The sequence below is a fragment of the Portunus trituberculatus genome, chromosome 47, assembly GCF_017591435.1.
Source record: "Portunus trituberculatus isolate SZX2019 chromosome 47, ASM1759143v1, whole genome shotgun sequence".
In the NCBI taxonomy this organism is placed as follows: Eukaryota; Metazoa; Arthropoda; class Malacostraca; order Decapoda; family Portunidae; genus Portunus; species Portunus trituberculatus.
The window spans coordinates 14,987,889-15,015,860 of record NC_059301.1 but is presented as its reverse complement, the minus strand read 5'-3'; the positions used below and the strand labels follow the sequence as shown (position 1 = coordinate 15,015,860).

The 27,972-nt window shown below is 43.1% G+C and overlaps 1 protein-coding gene across 25 annotated transcripts in view; it reads right to left on the bottom strand.

The window, feature by feature from the left end:
• Positions 1-27,972, bottom strand: part of LOC123520490 (E3 ubiquitin-protein ligase lubel-like) — a 72,369-nt gene that overhangs the window by 43,675 nt on the left and 722 nt on the right. For 14 of the 25 annotated variants that reach the window (XM_045282759.1, XM_045282762.1, XM_045282764.1 and 11 more), the window contains exons 1-8: positions 19,065-19,470; positions 14,036-14,108; positions 6,594-6,739; positions 5,834-5,977; positions 4,072-4,137; positions 2,575-2,677; positions 2,122-2,227; positions 1,535-1,757 (exon numbers count right to left, since the gene is read on the bottom strand). In XM_045282759.1, coding sequence (XP_045138694.1) covers positions 1,535-1,757; positions 2,122-2,227; positions 2,575-2,677; positions 4,072-4,137; positions 5,834-5,977; positions 6,594-6,739; positions 14,036-14,108; positions 19,065-19,163 — 960 coding nt within the window. In that variant the 5' untranslated portion in view covers positions 19,164-19,470. Of the gene's footprint in view, positions 1-1,534; positions 1,758-2,121; positions 2,228-2,574; positions 2,678-4,071; positions 4,138-4,374; positions 4,432-5,833; positions 5,978-6,593; positions 6,740-14,035; positions 14,109-19,064; positions 19,472-27,972 lie in introns of those variants that run through there. The other 11 variants (XM_045282760.1, XM_045282763.1, XM_045282785.1 and 8 more) reach the window with 8 other exon arrangements.

Below are 27,972 nucleotides of genomic sequence, written 5' to 3'. Positions count from 1 at the left end.
GGAATTCTTTACTATAAAGTGGCACTAATTCTGTAGCAAGACTTTCGATCCACGTCAATGGCACATGACGCCAAAGAAAGTCAAGGAAGAATTCCGAATCTCAGAAGAACACTTAGCAGAATCTCGCTAGATTGGTCAATTTACGACTTTTCTTTATTTCTCTTGGAGCAAATATTTAATCAGACTTTTTCAGTCTTTTTTCTGATGCCAGTTTCTTTAATACGCAAAATCTAGTGGTGAAACAGGGAAATGGGACACATAGGTAGCGGGAAGTGGGAAGTATGAACTGTAGTCCCGGTGTCTGACAGCAAACAGAGACATTTCTGAAGGCGGTAACTCCAGGTTAAGAGTGCTTAGAATCTGCTCAGGAGTTTGTATTTTTCGTGAATGGTGATGACCGACTATACGTAATGGCTCCTTATAACACAGTTCCAACTATTTTGTCGATTCAAACTTTTATTTTGATATCTGAAGAAGAGGAGGAACACAGAGGACGAGGCAGAAATAAAAGTCTTTGTGGCAGCTTCAGCAGGGCGTGTCGGAGGGGAAACACCCACAGCAGGAGATCGCTGGTGCATCACGGCTCGGGTGACACGTCGCGACATCCACAGATCTATAAGCGTCTACAGGGGAGCGCGTGCTGAGCGAAGGGTGAGGGGGAGGCGTGGAACTGAGATGGTAGACATGGGACCTGGGGACGCGCCGTCAAGGCCACGTGCTAAGACAATATGTCTGTGTTCCTTCTCTTCTTTATGTGGTAGGTACGTGAACGACAGTCATGGTGAGAGTCAAGCAGCTGAACGCACTCAGTTCCATGCTGTTCAACTTTCCTTTCAATCTGAAGTCTTCCGATCTACTAAGAATCCACCGACATTGGAATTAAGACAGAAAACGCATGTCACCGTGGAAAATAAAGCAGGTTACTTTTAGCCACGACTGTATCAAAGCCCCAGAGTTGGGAAGCAGCGTATAACATGTTGAGTTATGCAAAGTACAAGTTCCTGATGCATTCATTGATTGGTACAGATTACACATTAATTAGTCCGCCTTAGCGCAATGTTTTCATTTAAGGTAGTATTCATATGTAGATGTTAGGACGTTGCTGGGAGTGATTGTTTCGTTCTCGGATAGTGAAGAGATGAATTTTTCAGAAATGGTATTGTCAAGGTTATAAGAAGCAATCAGTAAACAGAAAGAGAACATAAGCGTCTGTGGTCAACACCCGGTAGCGTCACACCTCTGATCCATCAAATTAAGAAGTGGTATAACTTTAACAACAATTTTCTCGTCTATAAACATTTCACCCGACATTTTGCTCCTTGTCACTTTGAACTTCAAATACGTATTCAATACAGATTAAGATCATCAAACAATATAACACCAATTCGTCTATTCGCATGAATGATACATGAGAGGGAATGCCGATGAGGATAATTAAGTGGTGAGGGGTGAGGGATGGAGGAACACGCCGCCCCACTCAGGTCTTCAGCAGATATCAGTGCAAAACTTGTCTGGAAAAAAGCAGTGTACTCACCCTTTTGTCTTCAAGGCCCTGGGGAAGCTGCTGCAGGGAAAACTTTCTACCAAGGGAGTGTGTCTGCGGCGCGGGCTGGGACTGGGGAGCCTTGGGCTGCAGCGGAGGGTACGGTGCATTGAGTGAGGTGGGCGTGGCGGGCGTGGAGACAGAGTTGTGGGGCATCGTCGTTGTGTTGAAGTCGGCCACTGACTGGGGCAGCTCCTTCTTCATCTCCTCTTCACTGGTGAAAAGTACATTGTTTCAGACAGACTGACACTCATCTCTCAAGCGCAGCAAATATTCCTTAGGGACTATTAACGTTTTAATGAACGAGTTTCATGCATTAGGAGAAGCATCACGAATTGCTTATCATTCATAAAGAAGCATATCATGAGAGAGAAAGAGAGAAAGATATGGGTGATATTAGAATAGACCTCCAAAACTTTTTCCATCAGTAAGGGAGCAAAATTTCCAGAATTGTCATTTACTAGTTATAAGATAAATTCTTAAGAAAAGTGTTGTATCATCCAGCATCATTATAAGAGATACTGAATTTCAGAGTGAAAATCATAAGCAGGACGTGACGGAGCTGTGGGCCAACGTACATGTGATCGTTGAGGTTGGGAAGGCTGGGGCTGGTGGCGGCACGCATCACGGGCCTCCCCACCGCCACTGTCCCCCCGGCCTCACTCTGGTTTGGACTCACCACACCTGCGAAAAAGATTGATGTGCACTGCATTAGGTAGTCTATTAGTTTTCTTTTTTTATCTAGGGTAAAGACGATGACAGATGGGAAGTACACAGTAGGTAGGACATTAAACCTGACTTCTTTGCAAGGACATGATGATCGAGGTGAGAACCAGAACGCCGTAATGGACGATGCAAGATCTCACGCGTAATGTGACAATTGGGAAACAAGTTTTCGTCACATCACAATTTCAAGCATAGTTGCTCAATAACTTGACCTTTTCTTTTCTTGTCCATTTACTCGTTTCTTTTCTTATATCACATTATGTCAATACAGGAACAAGACCGAGGAGCAGGAAGGGCGATCTCACCTTTGCTGTGGTCAGGGGTCGGGGGCAGGGGTCTCGCTCCCATGAACCGCTTCAGGCTGCCCATGATGGTTCGCCCCGTGCTGCTGCCGTCGCTGGAGGTCGTCTGTGGGAGGCAGGGATTAGTACCACTCCTGACATGTGTCTAATTTTCTGACAAACCTTGCACGGTCATTCGATGTCCTGTGAATCCCTTACTCCTTTCTGAGAGTGCCATAATGCTGGCATAGAGTCCTTCTTGCTGCACGAATTTTTCATAGTATTTGCATGTGTAATCAAGCAGTTTCTAACATCAAAAGATTTTTTTTGCAGTGGATGGCTGGGATGCATTACCATAGAAAGAAGAGATCAGTGTTAATTAGATATAACATTTTAAAAACGTGAATCTGTGCATCAAGAACCTCCACGGACAAAATGAATGAGTCACATTGAGAATAATACTGATTGGAACTACGAGGAGCAGCTCAGAGCAAAATGCCGAGCCTTAACAAGATCGCAAGTTTCCCACTGGAAGTTTTCTATCGTCACTACAAAGTACATCTTGCCACCACGTGATGTGATGTGACAGTAATGAGCGTCTGTGCACCTGTTGGCGAAGCTGAGGAAGGTTATTAATAAGATAATGATTAACCTGTAATTGCCAGGTTGTAGAGGAAGAAACACTGAGGCACCTGGGAGATGCACTACTAGAAGACGCTAATCTCACTGTGATGGGACAAATTCGTCGCGAGCAATCACCACATCATGCAACAATCCCATCCAACTGTGTGTCGCAATAACGATACATTAAATATGTTTATGCCGCATGATGCTAAGGAAAGCCATGCTGTCATGCACCATCAACAGACTGTCAACACCCAAGATGAATGATTGAAATTTATGTTTTGTGGGTAATTATTATTCTACAATGTACATAAAAAAAATACAAAAATTTTTGCTTGGTAACATCATGCAAACATATTAGATGAGCGGCTTGGTTGCACATAATTTCATAGTGACATAAAAGCTTCATGTGTTTCAGTAAACATAAATATCTGACAAAAAAAAAAAAAAAATTCCAGCACTTCATATCATACTTACAGTATTTTGCCATAAGCAATTAATCAATCATGCCACATAATATTACTTGAGAATATAATAACCAGCAAGTGGGAATGGTGCTTTGCCACCTTAAACAGGGAGCTGAAAGATGCAGGTGAAGGTAGCAAGGCAGTGCAATCTCAACAATGACAATTGAGTTACGACAAAAGACGACATCAAGCTGAGTTGAGGGTCCTGAAAGATATGAAGTAACTATTTCCTTGACTGGTTAGCACGTTGGTTTGTTGTACACAGCCATCAACAGTAAATATGAAGCTCTCCATAAGGCTCTTCCTGTTCTGGTAGAGTCCTGCAACGATTAGAAAGTCACTCGTGACAACAAGATGCAGAATCTAAAATGTTAAACTGCACAGGGATAATGCAAGGTTAGTCCGGATATATTATGAAAGAGAGATTCACCGTAGGGCGACGCAGAGGCAAAGGCAGAGTGTACACCGTTCCTTCTTCACCGTCGAATTCAATATCCTGCAAAACAAGAACGGGCAGGGAGGACCATACTTTCAACACTCAAGTGTCCTGAGAACCAATGGAGGTGCACAGCAGCAAACCATTCCTACACTATTTGTAACCTATGGAAACACTTGTATATCTCTCAAACTCTTACTAAATGGAAAAGTGCATGCAAAACTCCCTTATAAGCCACATCAAAACACAACGACATGCAGAGGAGGAGGGAAAGTCTGGAGAAAGCTCACAAGTTACCTGAAGATTGGTCATGCTGGTTGAGCGGGAGGCGACGGTGCCAGGACGACCGTAGGCCTGCAGGGAGACAGCCAGAGGCGAGAGGAAGGATAGAAAACAAGGACCAGAAGTGGAAGTGGGTGAAGGACCAAAGCCTCAGGAGAGACAACATTTTTTAAATGTTTGATTGGTCAATAAAGACAAAGATTGAAAAGGAAAATATATGAAATATCTGTAACCAATCAGTAACAATGCTCATGCACGTCCTTAAAAGTTGGAAAATATCATGCAATTTAGAAAAACATTTCACTTAAAATATTCTATAGATTTGCATGTCTTTATGTACACGGAAACTTGATTTCATACTTCTTCAGTGAGACAAAGGAAAGAAAAACAACTTCAAAAAGTTTCAAAATCTAATAGTACTTCTTTCAATCCCTTGTTCCAAGACGTGCTCATGTTCCCAACGCTCAGTGCCATGCTACTTATCGCAAACAAGTCATAACGTGCTGATGACAGGACCATGCAGATCAAAGAGAAAAGTGAGATTTGGAAACTGAGTAATACATTCTCTCTTCAGATTATCGCATGCAGAATTACTGATTTTCTTTATTTCGAAAAGATTTTATTGTTCATTGGTTGCAGAATCCAATAAGCCGAGCCTCAAGATAACAATCATTATGTTTAAATGTTGTCGAGGAGTGGGTGGGAAGAAGAAACACAAAGGAGTCATGGGGTGTGAGAGACAATAAACACCTGTAACAGAGGATGAGGATAGGAAATAGCAGCCAGAGAATTTTTAAGGTGAGAACTGATGCAAATAATTATTGAAGGGTAACTACTCAAGTATGAGTAAAATTATAATACAGAGATGCGTGAAGACACGGGAGCTGGATAGTAAAGGGTGAGAAGTGACGCGGTGAGGGAGTGGAGGGGGAGGCTGGAGGCAGTGGAGGAGTGAAGGAGGCGGCGCCGCGGAAGGAAAACAGACAAGCAAAGTAAGTGTAGCGCGACGCGGGCATTAGTCCAGCAGCAATTTCTGACTCGGCAGACATACCAAGTTTTCGCCACTGAATATGAGCGACTTGACTGTTAGTGAACCGGCTCACTAATGTCTCCACACTGTGGCCACTAAAGCAATCTAAAGGACAGCTATTCATCATGGAACACAAATTCATATTGTAAGCAACTATAAACCTCAATGCTTTTATATCTGATGATCTCATGACATTTACAGTTCCTCATTAAAACATTCCTTCGATTTGCATCTTTTAATAGCACAGCGAAATAAGAAAAATGTCAAAAAAAAATATAGGAAGGGGCAAAAAGATTAAAGGAAAGGCATTAAAAAATATAAAGGCGTCTCTGAGCTTAGCAGTGTATATGCACTGTTGAAGAAATATTGTAACAATATATTTCCTTTCATTTCTTTTAAATGTCCAGCCTGTGCCGAGTCACACCGGGCGTTGTGTTCTCTCACCTGATCCTTCTTGCTGAAGCTTGTGCTGGAGAGGAAGCCAGCCCGCTTGTTTTTCCTCGGTGGTGGCTGTGGGGGCGGCACTTCGCCCTTGGGTGGTAAGGGTGGTCTTACCACGCCTCCTGTCGGTGTCTTGGTGTCCACCGCCTGAAACAAAACACACAGGAGTAAGAAATCCATGGATGAAGATCAAACTTTTTTTTTTTCTTAACTGTGACGATGTAAAGGGAAGGTCCGTCTTTACTGTAATTATGATTATGATTACATGACTATGACGTCTTAGAAAATTTTCTTCATGACGAATAAACAAATGGACACAAAAGCAAACCTGGAGTCATTGTGCAGAACTAAATGTAACAGAACAATAGGGACTTTAAGGCAAAGAGGAGGGAGCACAGTCATGTCCTGTGTCTGTGAAGAGGGAGACATTAGATGCATGTGAACTTTAGTCAGACTTGTAACAAACACGATTAGGTGAAAATACACACACACACACACACACACACACACACACACACACACACACACACACACACACACACACACACACACACACACACACTCCTTCCATTCTTCTACTGCAATCCTGGCGTACCCTTCTTGCAAACCTACCAGGAAGTGAGCTAAAAGGGAACACGCTTTCCACAAGACAAGAGGAATGTAGTGGGAAAACTCACAGTGTTCTAAACCATAAGTTCCGGAAGATAAATGTTTATGAAGTAAGATAAAAACAGACTCTTTACGTAGGTCATTGTATGTGTACCTTCCTGACGTGGGCGCTGCGGCGTGGGTGGCGATGGTACATGTCATCGCAGGACATACAGAAGGCTTGGTTGCCGCACTTCTCGCACCGCACCGCAGCCTCCATGGAGCCGCACAGGTCGCAGTTGTGCCCATCCCCGCGGCTCTCTGCAATACACACACTATTTATTCCACCATTCAAATAAAGACACTTACCTATCGTATTATATCTTTAGCTATATACATACCTATACGTACATTATGTGTTATGGATATCTCTCTCTCTCTCTCTCTCTCTCTCTCTCTCTCTCTCTCTCTCTCTCTCTCTCTCTCTCTCTCTCTCTCTCTCACACACACACACACACACACACACACACACACACATCGTTTTTGCTTGTATGGACATATAAACAAAAAAGAAAGGAAAGAACTTGATCATCAATAAAGAACGGGTGAGATATAGGTGCTGCTACTGCTACTACTACAATTAGTACTATTACTACTACTACTACTACTACTACTACAACTACTACTACTACTGTCACTACTACTACTACTACTACTACTACTACTACTACTACTACTACTACTACTTCTACTACTACAACAACAACCACTACTACAACTACTACCATTACTACTACTACTATTACTACTACTACTACTACTACTACTACTGTTACTACTTCTACTACTCGTGTTACTACTTCTACTACTACTACAACAACAACAACCACTACTACTACTACTACTACTACTACTACTACTACTACTGTTACTACTACTACTACAACAACAACAACCACTACTACTACTACTACTACTACTACTACTACTACTACTACTACTACTACTACTGTTACTACTTCTACTACTACTACAACAACAACAACCACTACTACTACTACTACTACTACTACTACTACTACTGTTACTTCTTCTACTACTACTACAACAACAACAACTACTACTACTACTACTACTACTACTACTACTACTACTACTACTACTACTACAACTACTACTACTACCACTACTACGAGAGGATGATGGAGTTGGCGGTGACAGTACAGAGGAGACAATTGCTTGTTGCTGTTACCTAGGATGAGGCAACGAGGAGTGTGTCTAGCAGCGCTGGTGTGTTTGTTATAAGGTTGTACTCTAATTAACCTTCACATTCTAGACTTCAGATTTCTACAGATAAAAAGAAAGCGTTGCATGAAAGAAGGTGAGTTATTTTGTACGAAAACATGATACTCAAAACAGGATAAGCAAACACGCAGATAAGCAAACAAGTAAGCGACGCGAAGGAGGCAAGAAACAGTAACTTCTCCACTAGCAAAGGGTTTCACGCGCTCAAGTCAGCGAGCCTCGCACATTAGCGTCATGACCTGCACCAACGCTGTGCCGTGGTAGCAGGAGGAAGTAAGCACAAATCACTCAGTCTTACAAACTTCTAACGATAAAATTAAAGCAAGAATGAGTTAATATATTAATCTTAATGGGATGTCAGAGTTGTCACATGATCGGCATTCATTATTCAGATTCGTAATATGAGAAAAAAATATACTGTAATCAAAACATTAGTCAAGAATGTTCAAATGTTAACTTAGGATCAAAACAAACTCAGGTGAACGAATCAAAGCAACAGTATCATGAGAGTCAAACTAAAACTTCCCTCAAAAGGAGAGCTAAGACAAGACAATACACTTCTTCTCATTGTAAGAATAAAGAACAGAGGATGTGGGGTCCCAATACTATCGCTCATGCCCAGATAAAACGATGGCAGTATTCTTTTTCAACCAGACCTCCGAGAATAACCTGGAGTGCACGAATGTAAGTAAGGACGCAGCTCCAACATACACAAACACTCTTCACTCACTCCTTCAATATTTCTCCCTATATCCAAACACCGCGACGACAGGTAATGAATCAGGAAGTATGACCAGCCCCCTACCTCGCGGCGGACCATCCTGCCAAAACACTCAAAGCAAAAACCTTGTCCCATCATCCACCATCGCGGCGCGGGATCCGTGGCGAGGCAGACGAGGGAAGAGAACATGACGCCTTGGGTTGGAATGATGCAGGTAAGACTACAGGTAACAGATTGATTGATTGGTTAAGGCGCTGCAATATGATATCTACGCAGTCGTGAGATGATGCGGGGAAGACTACAGGTAACATATTGATTGATTGGTTAAGGCGCTGCACTATAGCTACGCAGTCGTGAAGATTCCAAAGTGTTTCCTTGTCATACTAATACACAAAGCAAAGTGCCGAGTGGTTTATTGATACTTTAGGATTCTACCAGCGGCCACACATGTCTTAAAGGTGTGTGTGACGTTTCCTTTGTAAAGACGGCTGCCTACCTGATGAAGCAGCCCTCCCCTTCCTACCCTTATTTCTACCTATAGAGGGACATATCAACTCATGGGATTTGAATAGGTAAATATCATTAGACAGAAGTCTTGACATGTATCAAGCCACAACTTCTCTCTCAACTCCACTCTATGTTCTTGTTTTTTGCATTTCTCATATCCCTTTCTTGTCACCTTCTTCTAACTCTCTCTCTCTCTCTCTCTCTCTCTCTCTCTCTCTCTCTCTCTCTCTCTCTTATAGCACAGGAAACAATTTGCTACAGCCTAATATAACCCAAACACGGTTGTTTCTTGTTTCATCACCAACTGTTGTCTAATCACCACCTGCAAAAACGCTGGCCAGGTGTTACGGGTGGGCGAAGTCTTCGGATGCCAAGTGACGGGAAAACGGTCCACTACGCCCGTCCTCCCCTCCTCACCTCCAGCCCACGAGCGGGACAGCGGGTACATACTTGGCCTGAAAGCGTGTTTATAAATGCTGCCTAACTAGTTCTAGGAATCTTTTTAGGCCAGGGAAAATTTCTTGGCTTAGGATCGACACAACACAGTGCATGAGAGCCAGTCACTGCCCAACGCTTCCTTGCCGATACACGATCTGAATAAAGCCAGTGATAAGAAATATAGCGTTCAGTGTAAACATCGTGTACAAAGGAGGAGGAGGAGGAGGAGGAGGAGGAGGAGGAGGAGGAGGAGGAGGAGGAGGAGGAGGAGAAGGAGAAGGAGAAGGAGAAGGAGAAGGAGAAGGAGAAGGAGGAGGAGAAGGAGGAGAAGGAGAAGAAGGAGAAGGAGGAGAAGAAGGAGAAGGAGGAGGAGAAGGAGGAGGAGGAGAAGGAGAAGGAGGAGAAAGAGAAAGAGAAAGAGAAAGAAAAAGAGAAAAAAAGAAAAAGAAAGAGAAAGAGAAAGAGAAAGAGAAAGAGAAGGAGAAGGAGAAGGAATAGGAGGAAGATAATAGTAATTACTTTATCAACGTACTGGCTGGCTATGTAAGAACACTAACCTTCAAAGGAACACAACAGACACACAACAAATGGGAAGAAATTCATGTAAGGGACAAACATTTGAGCGAAGCAATCGTCCTTTCAATGAATCCACAGACAACATAATATTGACGACGAGTGACGAGGAGTATTTGAGAGAGCCGAAGCCTCACTAGCGGTGCTCGGCGCACGTGACAATGTGTGAGTGGGAGTCACTTCCGGGCGCCCACGTCTTGGCTCGAGCCGTGCTGGGTACGTTTTTTTTTTTTTTTTTTTTACTGTCTTACTTTCGTTTTCAATTGTCGTGCTTATATCTTTGTTGCATGAGTTCTTGGTGTCATGAAATGAAGCATATGCTCTTTAACTGAACCAAGGTGCATTGTGTCTTTTCAGCAACAAGCCAACACTTACAATGCGTTACCAAGACTACTATAGTTAAGTTGTCATAACTTTAACCCCCTTCAGTACTGGGACGCATTTTTTACCTTGTGTCTTGGGTGCGATTAGACAATTTTATTTACATTAGCAAGGGTCCATGGAGGTCAGAATATTAATGGCCATCGTCTCCACTATTCTAATCCCCACATAAGTTTCTGAAGCAGTATAAAATCACCAAATTGTAAGCAGAATTGATATGGAAATGCGTCATGGAACAGAAATGGTTAATAACTTGAAGTGTGAATAAAATTACTCTTAAAAAATTGCCCTATAGTGTATGAGCATCTTTAACGAGAAAATCACTTAACACTGGACCATTGCGGGATGTGTTTGTGATTAAGAACACAAGACCATAAGAAAAGAGGGAAGCTGCAAATGGCCGCCTAATTCCATCTATCATTCCCATCCATGAATATATCTAATCTTATTTAAAAGCTCCCTACTGACTCAGCACGCGTGAGGATAGCCAGGGAGGTGGTGGTGGGGAGAGGCATGCATGGGTGGGAGGCGGCGATGGCGGGCGGGGTGATGCGGGACGCCTGATTGGGTGGGCGAGAGGTGAAGGAGAACGACGCAGGTGGTGCCTTGTCAACTGTCCCTGGCAGACCTCTAATGGCCCAGTTTATGGTCACTGCGGACATCTGGTGAGGTATTCTTCCCATGACAACGATCCACGAGTGTTTATTTTCCTTACACACACACACACACACACACACACACACACACACACACACACACACACACACAACGCTACATTAAACACTGACAGTACTTCCTTCCTTGCGGTGAATTGTGAGTTCTTTGAAGATTATCTCACTATTTCTTTATCTTGGACGGCGGAGGAGGAAGACAGCTGGAGTAAGCAAAGGAGAATGAGCGTGTTGTGGTAAAGAGGGGAAGGTAAACAAACGTCACAATAGGAGATAATACAGACGAATAGTGATGATGAACAAGTGCAGCTATTCTTGCCATGAGAGAGAAATAAAAGATGAAATATTGAGAATGAACTAATACATGAAAAAAAAGTTGAGTTTAGTGAGAGGCAATAATCCCTTCAGTACTGGGACACATTTTTTATCTTGAGATTTCTGTACGATTAGACTTTTTTTTCACATAAGGAAGGGTTTATGGAGGTCAGAAGATTAATGGCCACAGTTTGCACTATTTCAATCCCCCACATGAGTTTCTGAAGCTGTACTATATATAGAATCACCAAATAGTAAGCAGAAGGATTATGAAAACTCGTCACGGTACTGAAGGGGTTAACGAGGAAGCAATAAAGCAACAGTAACAACAGCTGGCGTCCATTGACAGGCACACTACGCAGCCAATGACTTAATCCATGAATTATTCTCGAGGAAAAATGCAGACGTCACAAGTATAAGCCACAAACACCATCAATAATGAGAACCGAAGCTCAGAAAAAATTTAGACTCGTATTCTCAAACACTTATATGCTTCACCTCTACTATTTCAAAAGTCTTTATTTAAATTAACACGAGGTTTTAAGGTGTTTTTACAGTTCCAGAAACAAAATGACAAGATTTGTACATTATTAACTAGAGAAACACTCGTGAAAACCCCGCTAATCATCTCTGTGGCCTTGAAAAATAGCTGTTGTGGTGAGAGTGCAAAGTGTTTCTGAAAACGGGCATTAAGCATGTGAGAGATGGTGATAGGCAGTGGTGGAGGATCCTGCCTGAACAGTAGTGGTAGTGGATATCAAGGTTAGAGAACATAAGGGAACTGACACAGAAAATATGAGAGAGAGAGAGAGAGAGAGAGAGAGAGAGAGAGAGAGAGAGAGAGAGAGAGAGAGAGAGAGAGAGAGAGAGAGACCAGGAAGGAGGAGCACTCTGGCACCATTGACGTAAACACGAGTAGCCGGAGGAAATAAGTGTCGCGTCGGGACTGTTGGCAAGGACTGTGACGTCACGGAACGAGGCGCGGCGGGGCGGGAGTCTGGAGACAAGGCACACGGGGCAGGGAGACAGGAAATGGGTGAGACGCAAGACGCTGACAATTTGTACTCAAGGGTCCTGGTTTGAGGAAAGAGAAGCTCCAGTTTGAAAGAACGCGAGCAGATCTTTCCGATGAGAGGGCCGCCGTGATACCATGCGTGCTTTGGGGTCCGAGGGATCTCCAAGCGCATGGGTTCGAGTCCTGTCCACGATTTCCTAGAGGGTAAGCTTTGAGATAGGAAGTACCCCAAAAAGTATCCCCTTTAGCTCATAAATTCCCGTGAAAAGCCCACATTGTATATATATATATATATATATATATATATATATATATATATATATATATATATATATATATATAGAGAGAGAGAGAGAGAGAGAGAGAGAGAGAGAGAGAGAGAGAGAGAGAGAGAGAGAGAGAGAGAGAGAGAGAGAGAGAGAGAGAGAGAGAGAGAGAGAGAGAGAGAGAGAGAGAGAGAGAGAGAGAGAGAGAGAGAGAGAAGCAGCGATCACTTTACAAAATAGAGTGACAAAAGAGAGTGAGTGGCGAGGGAAGAGAGGTGGCGGTGGCGAATGTCCAAGTGAATTCTAATTCCTTTCCTTCCGTAAGATTACCGAGTGTCTTTCCTTCAGCCAAGGTCGCTGCCACTACCGGAACAGTGCCACCACCACCACCACCACTACTACCACCACCACTACTGCCACCAGTCGTTCCGTCACATCGCCACCTTAACACCTTCAATATTCTACTCTCAGCTTGTATTAACCCGTTGAGTACTATGACGTATTTCCATATTCATTCTGATTACTATTTCGAGCTTTTATACAACTTCAGAAACTTAAGTGGGGGATTAAAATATTGATGACTGTGGCAATAATCTTCTGACCTTCATATACCCTTCCTAATGTTAATGAAATGGTCTAATCGTACACAAATCTCAAGGTAAAAAATGTGTCCCAGTACTGAAGGGGTTAAACGTTAGGACTTCACGATACTGAAATGTACAGTTCTTGTTTTCCTAAAGTCGGAGACGAGTTTAACATTACAGATCAATAGAACACGTCACTTTTATCGAGATAGACTCACGATAAAAGACTGCAAATCCTCTTTACTTTAGGGGAACAAGGCGACTGGCGTGTACCTTGCCCTGTCTGATAAAGCAGCTAGAGATGTTTTCAGCAGCTAGTCCAAGACGCGTGTCACTTCATGATGTTTGGAATTCACCGTGAATCTAAAATTATCCTTATCCACGGCGTGGAGATGGTAACCTTCATAATGATATCTATTTCGTGATTCCCCTTCTCTCTCTCTCTCTCTCTCTCTCTCTCTCTCTCTCTCTGCTTTCTCTAGCAGTCTTGTTTGTCAGAACCATAACTTTGGCAGCCAACAGAGCGCAAGAAGACGATGCAACTCAGCCCTCCTCTTCCCTCCTGCGCTGAGAGAACGTTGGCTGCACTGCGAGGTGTCTCCAGCAGCTCCCTAACGGTATGACACTTTCTAGATCTTATTTTCCTTGGACATCTTATTGAAATGCATCATAACTTACGGACAACACACATTCTTGGGAGTAGTGTGGCACAAGATGATCCACTGTATAATTTCTGTACTGATCTAACATTTGAATGCATCCATGACACCTGAGAAGTTAGATCTGCAGCATAAAGAGGTACAGAGGTATGCAGGTAGAAGATAATTGATTGGCACAGTACCTGGTGCCTTTTTCAGGTGGATGGGAGGGCCAACTTCCTCATACTCCGGCTCGTTGTTCTTCCTGTCTCCGGGCTGCAAAGAGAAGAGAAATGCGTTAGGCGAGGCTCCACGTTTCCTCCTCCTCCTCCTCCTCCTCCTCTTCCCATACTATCTGTTACTACTACTGCTACTACTACAAATGGCGACGATGGTGTTGCTGATACAGAAAATAGATAAAAATAAACAAATAAATGAATAAACAGCGATCCTGACACTTTCCCTTGAGGAGTAAGTGAGTCGTATGCAGGCTTGTCCCTTGCTTTTTTTGGTGGTCGCAGGTGGTGTACTCGTGTGTCGAGGGCTGGAGGTAAATATAAGTGTATCGTCATCCTTTCTGCGCTGCAATCGGCGGGAAAGGCATACACTAGGGAGCAAGATCACTGTGCTTGATGGTATGCACAACACTATAGATGCCAGAGAGAGAGAGAGAGAGAGAGAGAGAGAGAGAGAGAGAGAGAGAGAGAGAGCGTGAGTGTTGCACCCACGATAAGACATTCTTGCTGCGTGAGTTCAAGAGGCTACACACACACACACACACACACACACACACACACACACACACACACATTCCTTCCTCTAGACCACAACAGCACAGTCTTAATATCTTCATGTCATAACTAACACGTCCTTAATCCCAGGCAGGAGGGACGCCGTGCGTGGGGCAGTGTCCGGCCTCGTACCAGCTTCCTTTTGGCCCAGCGCCACTCCTCCCCCACCTCCCCCATGCCCTGACTCCATCCCTCCCCCTCCACCTCCACCAGCAGAGACACATCAGGCAGCTCCTCTCTGTCGCCAACACAATACTTGACTCGTTGAGGACCAGCACTTCCACTTTCAACAGAGTTTAATGACTTGATTTGCACTTTCATTTCATCAGGTGTCAACTGTGTATCTTATGCGCTAATGTGTCGCACAGGTGAAGCTGTTATTTTGTCTCAAGAATCATTAGAAACTTTATAATGTTCATATCGGTGAGTGAAATAAGACAACAACAGCAGCAGCAGCAGGAACAACAACAACAACAATAGCAGCAGCAGCGGCAACAACAATAATAACAACTACAACAATTACGACAAAACCAACAATAACAACAACAACAGCAGCAACTACTACTACTACTACTACTACTACTACTACTACTACTACTACTGTTACTGCAGTAGTTGCAGTATCAATAGCAGCAGTAGCAGTAGCACCAACAACCACAGTAGCAGCAGCAATATTATTATTATTATTATTATTATTATTAGTAGTAGTAGTAGTAGTAGTAGTAGTAGTAGTAGTAGTAGTAGTAGTAGTAGTAGTAGTAGTAGTAGTAGTAGTAGTAGTAGTAGTAGTAGTAGTAGTAGTAGTAGTAGTAGTAGTAGTAGTAGAAAATGAGACTAATAAAGCACCTAATGTTTATTACTATTGATATCGGTGTTACTACAGAGTGGGTGAGTGGCGTTGAGGCTGCCACACAGCCACAGCTCTGAAGGGCGGCGCTCAAGGGTCTATCTGGAGGACACTTGAGTGGCGCCATTCAGCTGAAACACCAAGGCCGTGTGACCTTGAAACTATACAGAAGGTCTCATCTTTGAGGCTGGAAGACATGAATCTATCCTCGACAAATAGTATTAAACACACACACACACACACACACACACACACACACACACACACACACACACACACACACTGGAGAAATAATTTTTCCCTACAAGTGCTACTGATTCACTGAACTTGAAAAAGAAAAAAAAATTGAAGCATTTCTTGTTGTCAGCTGTTCAATCCCACATCACTCTGTGTTGCTGACACTATAAGGAGCCTGTAAAAGATGCTTACCGCCGAGGAAGTACTCAGAAGACTATAATTACTGCCTTAACGGTGTTGTGGCTGATAACTGAATGCACCGCAATGCACATTTATGTTGTTGTTGTTGTTAGGGCTGCGAAGATCTATAGATCCTTATGAGCTCACAATGCACATTTATGTATACCATTACTTCACAGTTGCGCAGCCCTGACCCAGCATGAGTATACTGCACACAAAGGCCAAATACGTCACGCTGGCTAACGGTGTCTTGGCGGGAGACATTCAGCATGAAGAGAAACAAAAAAACAGATTGTTGACTAAGTTAAGTGATGAAACTGGATAACGTTTCGAGACGTGTGACGGGGACTTGTGATGCAGCCAGCACAGCACTCAGTCACCGTGTACATCAATGCCACACCAGAAAAAAAACTTTTACCCAAGCATATTTGGCAACTAAGATATTACTTGATACATGGTGAGCTACGATACACTTTTTTTGACATTTTCATACAACAAACCAACAAAACTTCCTCGTTAGACGGCAATTACCTTTCATGTTGGTTCTTGATAGCACACACTGCCTGCAAATCATCGCTATGACAGCTGGTTTCTGATACGGACTACGAACTACAAAAAAAAATATTTACTGATGAAGAGCCTTGCTTTCATGAATACTCTCACCTGCCATGAAAGCACGATGTTGCTTAATGAAATACGCCTCGTGTTGAAAGACTAACAGGAAACTTGTTCGCGACTGACGTGAAGGTTTGGGCTTGATTTCCATCCTCCCAAAAAATTAACCCACGTGAAGGAAGCTGCGCGCAAGGAAACGGATATGAGAATCTTCAGTATTTATGTTGGAGAAGGCTGCCAGTTATCGGACACCTGTGTATGTGTATTTCATATTTCCTTTTTAATGAATATTTCAGGTGTATTTCCCTGATTTATCTGGTACATGTGGTAAGCAGATGTACTTTATAACTTCCTTCTTTATAACTCAATCTATTTCCTGTCCTCTCTCCTTTCTCCAATTGCCTTTTCTTTCTTAATGTCTACACAATTTAATGCAGTTAAAACTTATATTGCAATTAGAATCACCTTTTTCTATGTACGTCCTCCTAAACCAAACAAGATTGATGACGATAAATTCGAAGGCCACAAAATCCACCAAATTTTCAAACTAAACAGCAACACTTTGAAATAGTACATGGAGGAACTGCACTCTTGACCCAAATCAGTTTTTGGTACACATCCTTGTCCCAGTGACCTCATTCATAGCTATTAGCCAGGCCTCTCCTCGCTCTTTGTGTGTGTGTGTGTGTGTGTGTGTGTGTGTGTGTGTGTGTGTGTGTGTGTGTGTGTGTGTGTGTGTGTGTGTGTGTGTGTGTGTGCGTGCATTTAATTATTTCAGTGTTTTGTAATAACGTTATGCAGTTTTTTCTGCTTGTTGTACTTCCGTCCTCACTTCATTTCTCCTAGAGCCTGACCAGCGTCGCGCCGCACAAGTGAAGGAGGCTGCAGTAAAAAGAGTGCAGCGGGAGATGCATCTAACCTTGGCTGCTTCACGCGGCTTGTCACTTGCCCTAAAATTCCCGTCTTCTGCAGGTCCCGCGCCAAGACACGCCCCCTCGCCTACGCCCGCAACCAACACAGTTTTTATTTACATTTTTTTCAACAACATATTAATATTATGATTAGACCGTAGTGCTAATGCCTTCCTTCAAAACCTGACTAGGAATGACGGCATTTCAGTAATATAGATGCGGTGTGCATGGAATCAACAACCTGCTTCCTAGTTCATTGTGAAAAATGGATTTGTCACAGAAACACACAACTTGATAACATGCATCTTAAACTCCTAATAGTTTCATGATTAACACTGCATCTTAAATTCCTAATAGTTTCATGATAAGTATAAATATTTTTAACCAAAAAATCTATGATGCGAAACGAAACTGGTTCTACGTTGTTTGTCGGTAAAATAGTTTTAACAAAAGCTAAACTTGTAAGCGACTTGTGTTTAATGTATTCCTCTACCACTTAGTTTGATGGATTCGAAACAGAGAACGAAATCGTTGTCCCAGCACTGTGTTCATAGTGTGCCCCGCCAAGGACGCCTCCTCGAGCTGCCGCGGTGGTCCGGGCGAGTATCTGCACCCACGTGGTTTCCCGTGATGATATCAATATACATAATTTTTAAAGTAAAGGGGGCGGCTGGCTGGCTGGCCCAGTCCACAGCCTCCATTTCTTTTGTAAACAACATATTTGGCTCGCTCTCAGATTTTCCAAAAGCAGTAGCCGAGCCACCATAATCGTTGTACTGTGGTTCACATATATATTTTATTAATGTACTTTTGTTCTAGCTTGATTCTAGATTTCGTAATTTAACTTTATATTCTAAGAAAATCTTTCATGGATATCTGTAGCCATCTAGAGGCTGTCAGCAGCCACTGGTTCCACTCAAGACTCTTAGAACGGCGCTGGTACAGTATAAGTTTGCTTGGCGTGCTGACGCGATGATGGGAGATTTTATTTTTCACTCAATGAAAGCCAGTAAAGTGAGGCCCCTAGATCATGTCTCCACATTACCCTGATGCTGGACAGCCACGGCAGACAGAAAGGCAAATCCTAGACCTCCTTTGTTAATGAAATAAAGAACTCAGCGTCTGTCCTCAGGAGTTATGCATCCCCTTTGCGGAGCAGCGAGTTTTGCGAGGCGTTGTTCCTCAAGCTGACGCAGTGGCGCTCTGGTTTCCAGTCCAGTTTCACTGGGCCCCTTTGGTGCCGCGAGTAGGATGGTTAAGTACAAGGAGGATCGTGACACTTGTAAAGTGACACTGGAGAGCTATTTTTATAGCTCTCAACTGTATTCTTTGAAGATTGGCATCTACAGTGCGCTCCCTTTTTTTTTTTTTTTTTTTACAGTATTATTTTTTTGTCCTTGGCCAGAGTCCCTTACATAAAAAAAAAGAAGGAAATTAGAAGAATATTTCCATGCCCTGTACAGAATCAGCCTGTTATCACTAATGTATTTTTTGTTTCTTTTAATGATGGTTTACACATCCTTATTCCTATATTCAATGGAAGAGTTAAATATACTCTGTATGATATACATGAAATAAGACACAGGTAAGATGCATTCCAGCAGCCGAGGCACAGCGATGGACGTGTTTCATCAGTGACAGTAACACTTACTAAAGCAAGGCTGATCCTGCGCCTCACAGGTTGCCTCATTGGCTGCTTCGCATTCTCCTTGTCCTCGGATCGCGCTCGTGGAGGCCTCACACCCGCCATGCTGCAGCTCACCACACCACCAACACACAGCGGAAATGGCTTCCCTCCGCGCACCGAGCACTGCTACAGCCGTAGATCAGCGGTCTAAAAAGGGCACACTCTAATGACCTTGAAATTGCACAAGTTTTTCGTCCTTGTTCATTCCAATGCCCGCCACAGACACACCGATGCACACCGGCGTGATGCAGTACGTAGCACACGGTTACACGTTTTCTTCCAAAGAGAAACAATGGTCGTAGAAAATTTCGCACAGAAAACAGGAGCGAGGCGGGCTACCGTCACCACCCGCACAAAGACACTCGCAGCACTGAGCTCCACAGGTGGACAGTAGTGGAGAGCAAATGGCCAATTGGAAGAGATCCATGAATGCGCTGCAAGTGATTTGTCGCTTAACAGAGAGTGAGTCATGAAGAACGACGTGCACACCCACACCAGCCACAGAAACAACAACAAATAACATGGCCTGTCATGCAGATGCCCGTGTGTGTGTGTGTGTGTGTGTTCCTATTTGGAATCAGAAATGTACCCAGCGAGCAGAGGTCATAAGCGGCAGAAGACGTTAAGACGTAGTGGTAAATAATAACGCCTCTTGCCAAGATGGCCCGCCAGCGGACCTGAATATGTGGACACATTTGTCGAAACGTGATGTGTTTGTCATTCCTTTAGCCAAACATTGCACCACTGTTCCCCTTGCCTGAGTCCTTAACAGCCAGTCAAAACAACAAAGACCACGGAATTACACTTTATCATCATAGCATATATCTTCACTAATGACTATGCCATCTGTGAAATGAAGGCTACGAAGACGAAGGGAGAACGATAACATAGGAAAAAAACTTAAGCTCTTCTTTTACAAATAGAAGGTTGACAGCGAGTTAATTCTTGAGATGCCCAGTATCTGTCGCTTGAGGAACAGTGTACTGTACGTTACTGGAGGACAGTTTCGGTGCTCACTAGTGAAAGAAATGAAGAAATGGAGACAGGAGCTGACCCTTGTATCATCAAGGCTAGACATAATACAGATGACGGAAGAGAGCCTAGTGGAAACAAAGCCGTGGTACAATGGAACCATACGTGCTTTGGGGTCCGAGGGATCTCCAAGCGCACAGGTTTAAATCCTATCCACGGTCCGAATGTAGGTTGGGCTTCCTCACTCGGGGCATCGGTTTCCTATCATCTGGGCTTTGAGATAGGAGGTACCCCAAAAAATATCCCCTTTAGTCCATAAATTTCCGTGAAAAGCCCACATGGTATAAAAAAAAAGGAAGAAGGGAGTTCGTGTACGATATAGAGCTAACACGTTCAGAGGAGCAATTGCCATGAAGAAACTGGAGATAAAAACACTAAACGGCAGGCCACGAGAGACCGAGGCTAGACATTTAGAGGGAGAAAGTTAACCCCTTTACTACCAGGACGCATCTCTATATTCACTCTACTTCCTATTGCGTGATTTTATACAACCTCACAAATTTATGTGGGGATTACAATTGTGTGGCCATTAATCTTGTGACCACCATACACACACACCCTTGCTAATGTCAATAAAATGGTGTAGTGGTGCACAAAATCTCTGGTAAAAATTGTACCAGTATTGAATGGGTTAATGACGAGAATAAGTATATAGAAGTGGTGTATGGCTGGAGAATTTTCCCCTGAGGAAAAACAAATCTATATATACTCCATACAGAGACAGATGAGTTTCCGTACTATAAAGCCAGAATCTTAAGAGACGGCAACTGATGGAAAATTAATTGACACAAGATATAAACAAAGAATTTTAGATACATTTACAAGTGCAGGAAATGTTAAAAATGGTTGTTATAGATGTGAAGTGTGTGAAAAGGACTCACTTGATTCACATTAAAGACGAGATGGCTATGTAGGTTGTGACTATGTGTTGGAGAGAGAGAGAGAGAGAGAGAGAGAGAGAGAGAGAGAGAGAGAGAGAGAGAGAGAGAGAGAGAGAGAGAGAGAGAGAGAGAGAGTGAGTGAGTGAGTGAGTGAGTGAGTGAGTGAGTGTGTGTGTGTGTGTGTGTGTGTGTGTGTGTGTGTGTGTGTGTGTGTGTGTGTGTGTGTGTGTGTGTGTGTGTGTGTGTGTGTGTGTGTGTGTGTGTGTCCAGAACTGTACCCCACTTTTCAGTAAACATTTAAGCCAAGAATTGAATGGCAAAGAGAGAAGAGCAATGATGGTACACTGCTTAAAAATGGTTGATAGGATGACAGATAAACGTGTGTGTGTGTGTGTGTGTGTGTGTGTGTGTGTGTGTGTGTGTGTGTGTGTGTGTGTGTGTGTGTGTGTGTGTGTGTGTGTGTGTGTACAGTATCTCTAGAGTATGTCATAAGTTTGAAAGCATCATTCCCATAACACAGGACAAATGGGGGGTCTATTTTCACCGTGAACGTGGCTGTCGCGGTGGTCTGAGCCCCTGAGTCACCCGGCAGAAATACCGCCTGGGTGACTGGGAGGCGGTGACGCTGCAGGGCGCGGCAGCAACACGGGAGACGAAGGGTTGCCGTGAGGGATGATGGTGAAGGTGGGGTGAGAGAAGTAGCCAACAGAGACATCGTGTGCGGAGAACCAAAATGAGCATGAGCTAAGATTGAGTGGAAGAAAATGACATGGCTGACTTTGCTGGTTTAATCCCTTCAGTATCATGACGCGTTCTCATATTTATTCTGTTTACTAATTGGTGATTTTTATACAACTTTCAGAAACTTATGTGGAAATTGAAATAGTGAAGACTCTGGTCATTAATCTTCTGACCTCCGTAGAACCATTTCCTAATGTTAATAAAATAGTCTAATCACACCCAAAACTCACAAAGTAAAAATGTGTCCCAATGTGAAGGAGTTAAGAGTCGTATTCAGAAACACTTTTGCCATTAGTGGAGTGGTTTAAAGTTACCTACATGTCACCATGATACCCAGGTTCTACTAGGTGGTTAAACCCAAGATGCGCTTGGGTGGTGATATGGGCCCTAATATGGGTACCACTATAAATAAAATTGCTTGCGCCACTAATGGGCGGAAGCTGAACAGCGCTTCCTAATACTCTTCAAGTGTGCCTACAGGCCCTATAGGCATTACAGTAAAAAAAAAAAAAAAAAAAAAAAAAATTACTCTCACCACGACTATTTTCTAAGGCCACAGAGATGACTGAGTCGGATTCTGAAGAGAGTACTTCCTTTTAGTAACGCAAAAATCACGTTAATTTATTCCTACAACCATCAACACACACTAAAAAAAACCCGTGTACCTTTAACTAGAACCTTTACAAATAGTGGAAGTGTGTCGTGGAAGTGTTTGAGATTAGCAACCTAAAGATTTTGTTGGTACCGTAAGTGGAGAGGTAAACAAAGACAGCCACGTGAAGAGAAACCGAAAGGAAGTTTGCTCATGTGCGTTCCCGTCAAGAAGAGCGTGATAGTCTCATACAAAGTGAAGGACACATACGAAATTAGGAACAAAAATCGACATCAATCCATTATTAAAGTAAAATAGGACAGTGTGACGTGTAAATAGAATAAATAAGGGCACAGATAAGCAAAAATATATACAATCACAGTAGATAAATATATGGCAAAACAATAAAGTCTTAAAAATAAATAAAAAGAAGCTCGATACATCAAAACACATGAAGCGCACTCGAGAGAAACAAATAAGTAACGGTACACAAGAAAAAAATTAATATTCCGTAATAATCTTAACTTCATGAAAACTTGTAATATTAGCGCCAAGTTTTTGTTGATGATGAAGAGAGAGAGAGAGAGAGAGAGAGAGAGAGAGAGGGTGTCCAGCATTCAGAACCGCTTTGTTCTCTCACCACGAGTGTTTTCCAAGGCCACATACATGATTAGCGGGGTTTTCAAAAGTGTTTTTCCAATTAATGATGTAGAAATATTGACAATCTACCTCTGGAAACGTAAAAGCACCTTAAAACTCAAGTAATCTTAAATAAAGCCTTTTGAGAGAGAGAGAGAGAGAGAGAGAGAGAGAGAGAGAGAATCAGACATATCATCTTACTAATAATGTGGAAGGTTCATAAAGCATCCGAAACTGCAATACAACACTTCTCAGACTCGCAAACCTCTGGCCAGGACGAGAGGCAACGAAGCGTCACAGTTTGCCTTCTGGTTTGCGATCGTTGACGAGGAGATATACGTAAGCACAAACCAACTAAGACACATACATTCATAGCTAAACATAAAAAGAAAAGAGAAAAACGTGTGTGTGTGTGTGTGTGTGTGTGTGTGTGTGTGAAGGTAGCTGTAAGTGTGGAGGAGGTGGAGAAAGAGACGGGAACAGCTGGTGTGAGGGCGGGGAGGTGAGGAAGATAGAGCGATGAAGGTGAGCGAGTGAGGGAGGCTTGGGAAAACAGAACACGCTGTCGGATGAAGACGATGGTGGCGTAGCGGGAAGAAAGTGAATTGAAAATACTGAGAGAGAGAGAGAGAGAGAGAGAGAGAGAGAGAGAGAGAGACTGGGGATGTATGCTTCCTAACAGACCGGTCGCCCCCTTTTCGAGATCTCTGACCTGGCTTGGAATGTCAACGAGACACACACACACGCCCGGTAGGTCAGTGGTTAGAGCGCTGGCTTCACAAGCCAGAGGACCGGGGTTCGTTTCCCCGGCCGGGTGGAGATATTTGGGTGTGTCTCCTTTCACGTGTAGCCCCTGTTCACCTAGCAGTGAGTAGGTACGGGATGTAAATCGAGGAGTTGTGACCTTGTTGTCCCGGTGTGTGGTGTGTGCCTGGTCTCAGGCCTATCCGAAGATCGGAAGATCGGAAATAATGAGCTCTGAGCTCGTTCCGTAGGGTAACGTCTGGCTGTCTCGTCAGAGACTGCAGCAAATCAAACAGTGAAACACACTCTCTCTCTCTCTCTCTCTCTCTCTCTCTCTCTGAAAATATTAGGCACAACTTGGAGCAATCTCAGTGTGCCTTTGTGCCTTGAGTGTTTACCTACGTACAGCGGTTCACGAACAAACTGACTTATCCTTTCCTGTGGCCATGAATTAACCTAACCTAACCTAACCTCACCAACGTGCATGTAATCCCATCACCTCCACCATCCACACACTGTCCATCAACCCTATCTTTGATGGGAGCTCCGGGAGAGGCGGTGGGAGGTACGTACATACGGGTCTTTACTTAGTGTTAGAAAATAGAAATTGTAAAAAAATAAATAAATAAAACGGCGCCAACCATTTAACGTCCAAAATAGATCAGCCTACTGGCACCATAGGCCGAGGAAAGGAGGAGGGAAAAAATAAGTGGTACAAAAATAGGAATACTACGAATAGAGGAAGTGTTGAGCCTTTGACCCTTTGCTCTGCTTCACCTTAGTGCGGTGATGAAGCTTCTGAAAGACGTCACTGAAGCACGTATTCAGAAACGCTTTGCTCTCTCACCACGACTATTTTCAAGGGCCACAGATGATTAGCGGTGTTTTCAAGAGTTTCTCTAGTTAATAATGCAGAAATCTTGTCACTCTACCTCTACAACCATAAAAACACCTTAAAAATCAGGTGTAAATTTTAATAAAGCCTTTTGAAATAGTGGAGGTGAAGCGCAGAAACGTTTGAGAATATGAGCTTGACATCAAAAAGAATGACGGCGTGGATTGGACATTGTAGTGTGTGGCCATCTTATCTTCGCCCATTTGAAATAGGTCGGGGTTAAATTGAATAAGTAGTATAGTCATTGGGAGTTTAAAGATTAAGGAAAATATATAAATAAACCAGGAACATTTCACAGGATAGTGCCCAAATATTCAGTACCGGGACACATTTTTACTATGAGTTGGGTACGATTAGACGATTTTATTTACATTAAGAATGGTTTATGGAGGTCAGAAGATTTATGGTAAGAGTCTTCGCTATTCTAATCCCGCACATGAGTTTCTGAAGCTGTATAAAATCACCGAATAGTTAATCGAATGAATATGAAAACGCGTCATAGCACTGAAGGGGTTAAGATCATTGGGTTCACAACGTGTTGCATCTTCGCCTCCCCAGTCAAAACAAACCAAGACATCCCCAGAAGATTATTTTTTTTTTTTTTTTTTCCTGTATTCAGTTTCCCTTCCTCCTTTAATACTTTTACGGTCCTTATGTGGTGTCTTTCTGATACTTATTCTCTTCAATACCAGGACACGTTTTCATATTCATTCTGATTACTTATTTGGCGATTTTATACAGCTTCAGAAACATGTGTTGGGATTAGAATAGTAAAGACTCTGGCCATTAATATTTTGACCTCCATATACCCTTCCTAAAGTAAATAAAATTGTCTAATCATACCCAAAAATCAAGGTAAAAATGCGTCTCAGTATTGAAAGGGTTAAGCTGTAAACAAATTGCTCCTTGAGAAATGAGAAAAAAAATATTGATGAGTAAAATAATAGCTACTGTAAGACTATCTGTAATTTTCTTGACTGGCAATCTATTTCAATCAGTTAATTCCAAATCAAGGCGATAACATGATCACCACACATCCTTGTCGTTGAGGGAAATCCTATGCCTTTTTTTTTTTTCTAACTCTCGGTAAAATCTCACTTCCTCCCATCTCATCTCTACTCCTCTCTTCCCTCACCACCAGAGGGCATTTCCGTGATGCCTAGCCAAGTCTGCCAGAGGATTTCTTCTTCTTCTTCTCTTACTACAATTTTTTTCTCTCTCTCTCTCTCTCTCTCTCTCTCTCTCTCTCTCTCTCTCTCGACACGGGAGCGAGAGGCCGAGGCTGGCTGGTGGTGCCTACAGATCTACTACTGCCCGTAAATATATTCCCGCAAACAAGACCGACAGCCAAAACTCGCCCCATGACCGGGTTGTTACGGGTTATGTACTCTGGCTTCCCACCGCGCACGCCAAGATCACACCACCCTCCTACAACGCGCCTAAAAGGGAACACACCGAACTAATACTACAAAGTTCGCTCTTGCATAACATAGACATCTAGATAAGTTGAGTCCAATGGTCTGTCACTTAGCCTTAAATTAGCATCATATTTAGCGTCGCCCCGGGCCAAAATCTTGCAGCCAAGCGGTGAGTGACGTGGGGGTAGCTCTGCGTCTGCCAGCCTCTCCTCCAGCAGGTTTCATATGGATCCGAAGGTGTTTTTCTCTCTCTCTATGAGAAGGTTGCCAACAGCGGCCTGTCGTGACGTCATGCCTCCGCCCACATAACACTTGAACGCTTCTGAACTTCTTGGAAAATGTTAATCTGTGACTCTTAACACATGTGAGGGATGTTTATCTTCCTCACACACACACACACACACACACACACACACACACACACACATTGCCTATTTGCCTTTCTGTATATCTAACTTGTTGCTTATTGCACTACACCATTCTCTCTCTCTCTCTCTCTCTCTCTCTCTCTGTCACGAATACACATTCAAGGAGCATCGAGTTTAAATGCGAGATATTCAAAATAAAAATCACCTAGAACGAAACAATCATTTTGACGAACACCTCAGCATTATTTTCACGGAGCATTCTACAGCCACAGCAAAGAATGATTTTGTTTGCCAACTATAGGCCGTCGGCAAAATGTGTCCAATGATAAGTAAAAATAAAAATCAAGTCATTTACTTATTTCAAAGAGAGTGACGAATGTGTTAATGTTGATCATGGTACTTCAGTAAGGTCAAGGTGACGATACAGTGGCACAGATGTGTGTGCATGGGCTGACCAGTGCCAAAGGTGACTGTAGTAATGGACTGTTTCTACAAGGAAGAGCAGCCAAGGACGGAAAAAAATTAAAGAAAAAAAAAGTTCATTATAACGTTCCCAGGATAGACTATAGTAACTTTGGCAATAGCATTGGGGATGGTGCATTCTTCTCTACATAGGAATGGTAAACAGCATCAGTAACAACAAAAAGAATGGCGCACACACACTGATCATCTGGTGCCACTCTTTATTGTGGCAAGTAGTGAGAATGACCAAATACGTCACCTGCAGAATACGCACGAGCGTCATTCCTTAAATCACATCCATATGCATTTCTTGTCAGTGTGTGTGTTATACAAGAGGCTGATCACCTCTATTCTCGAATGTGTTATCATAAGCCAGTAATAAACACCGCTGAACCATGTGGTCAGCATGCGAGGGGTGGCGGGGCACGGGATGGTTGCCTCGCTGCCTCCTAGCGTGTGAAGGACCACATCACACACATGGGCACCGGGCCTGCCTCCAACAGTATCAACTTGGCACCTGAATGTGTGTCACCACTGGTGCCACTGCCACAACGCTGAGACCAGAGGGAGCCTATCACATATCACACTGAAATGCACGTGTAGGAACGTGTCTTACGATATAATTATCTTCATCAAGATGATAGCTTAGAGTCACATAGAAAGGGAAAAGATAAAACTTTTGTATAATCCTCTCTCTCTCTCTCTCTCTCTCTGGTGATAAAGAAGCATTGATTGAGGACGTTACAACAATGAAATATCAACGTGCCTATGAAAAATATTCTGCTACTAACACTGAAGACACTTTTCAATTTGTTTCATGGGATTGCACGCTCGAGCAATATCACGGTGGAGGCTAACTTTAAACATCACGTGTGTGTGTGTGTGTGTGTGTGTGTGTGTGTGTGTGTGCATCATCACCACTTCTGACATTTGCTCTAACATTGAACGGACAAGAGGAGTGGCAACAAGCCAATAGCAATAGCTAACCACTGCAAGCAGGACGAACAATCACTACTACCCCACCAGAGGCAGAAGGAAAACAAATCCTTACGATAAAAAAAAAAAAAAGTTTAATGACTACATCCAAATCTACAATGAAC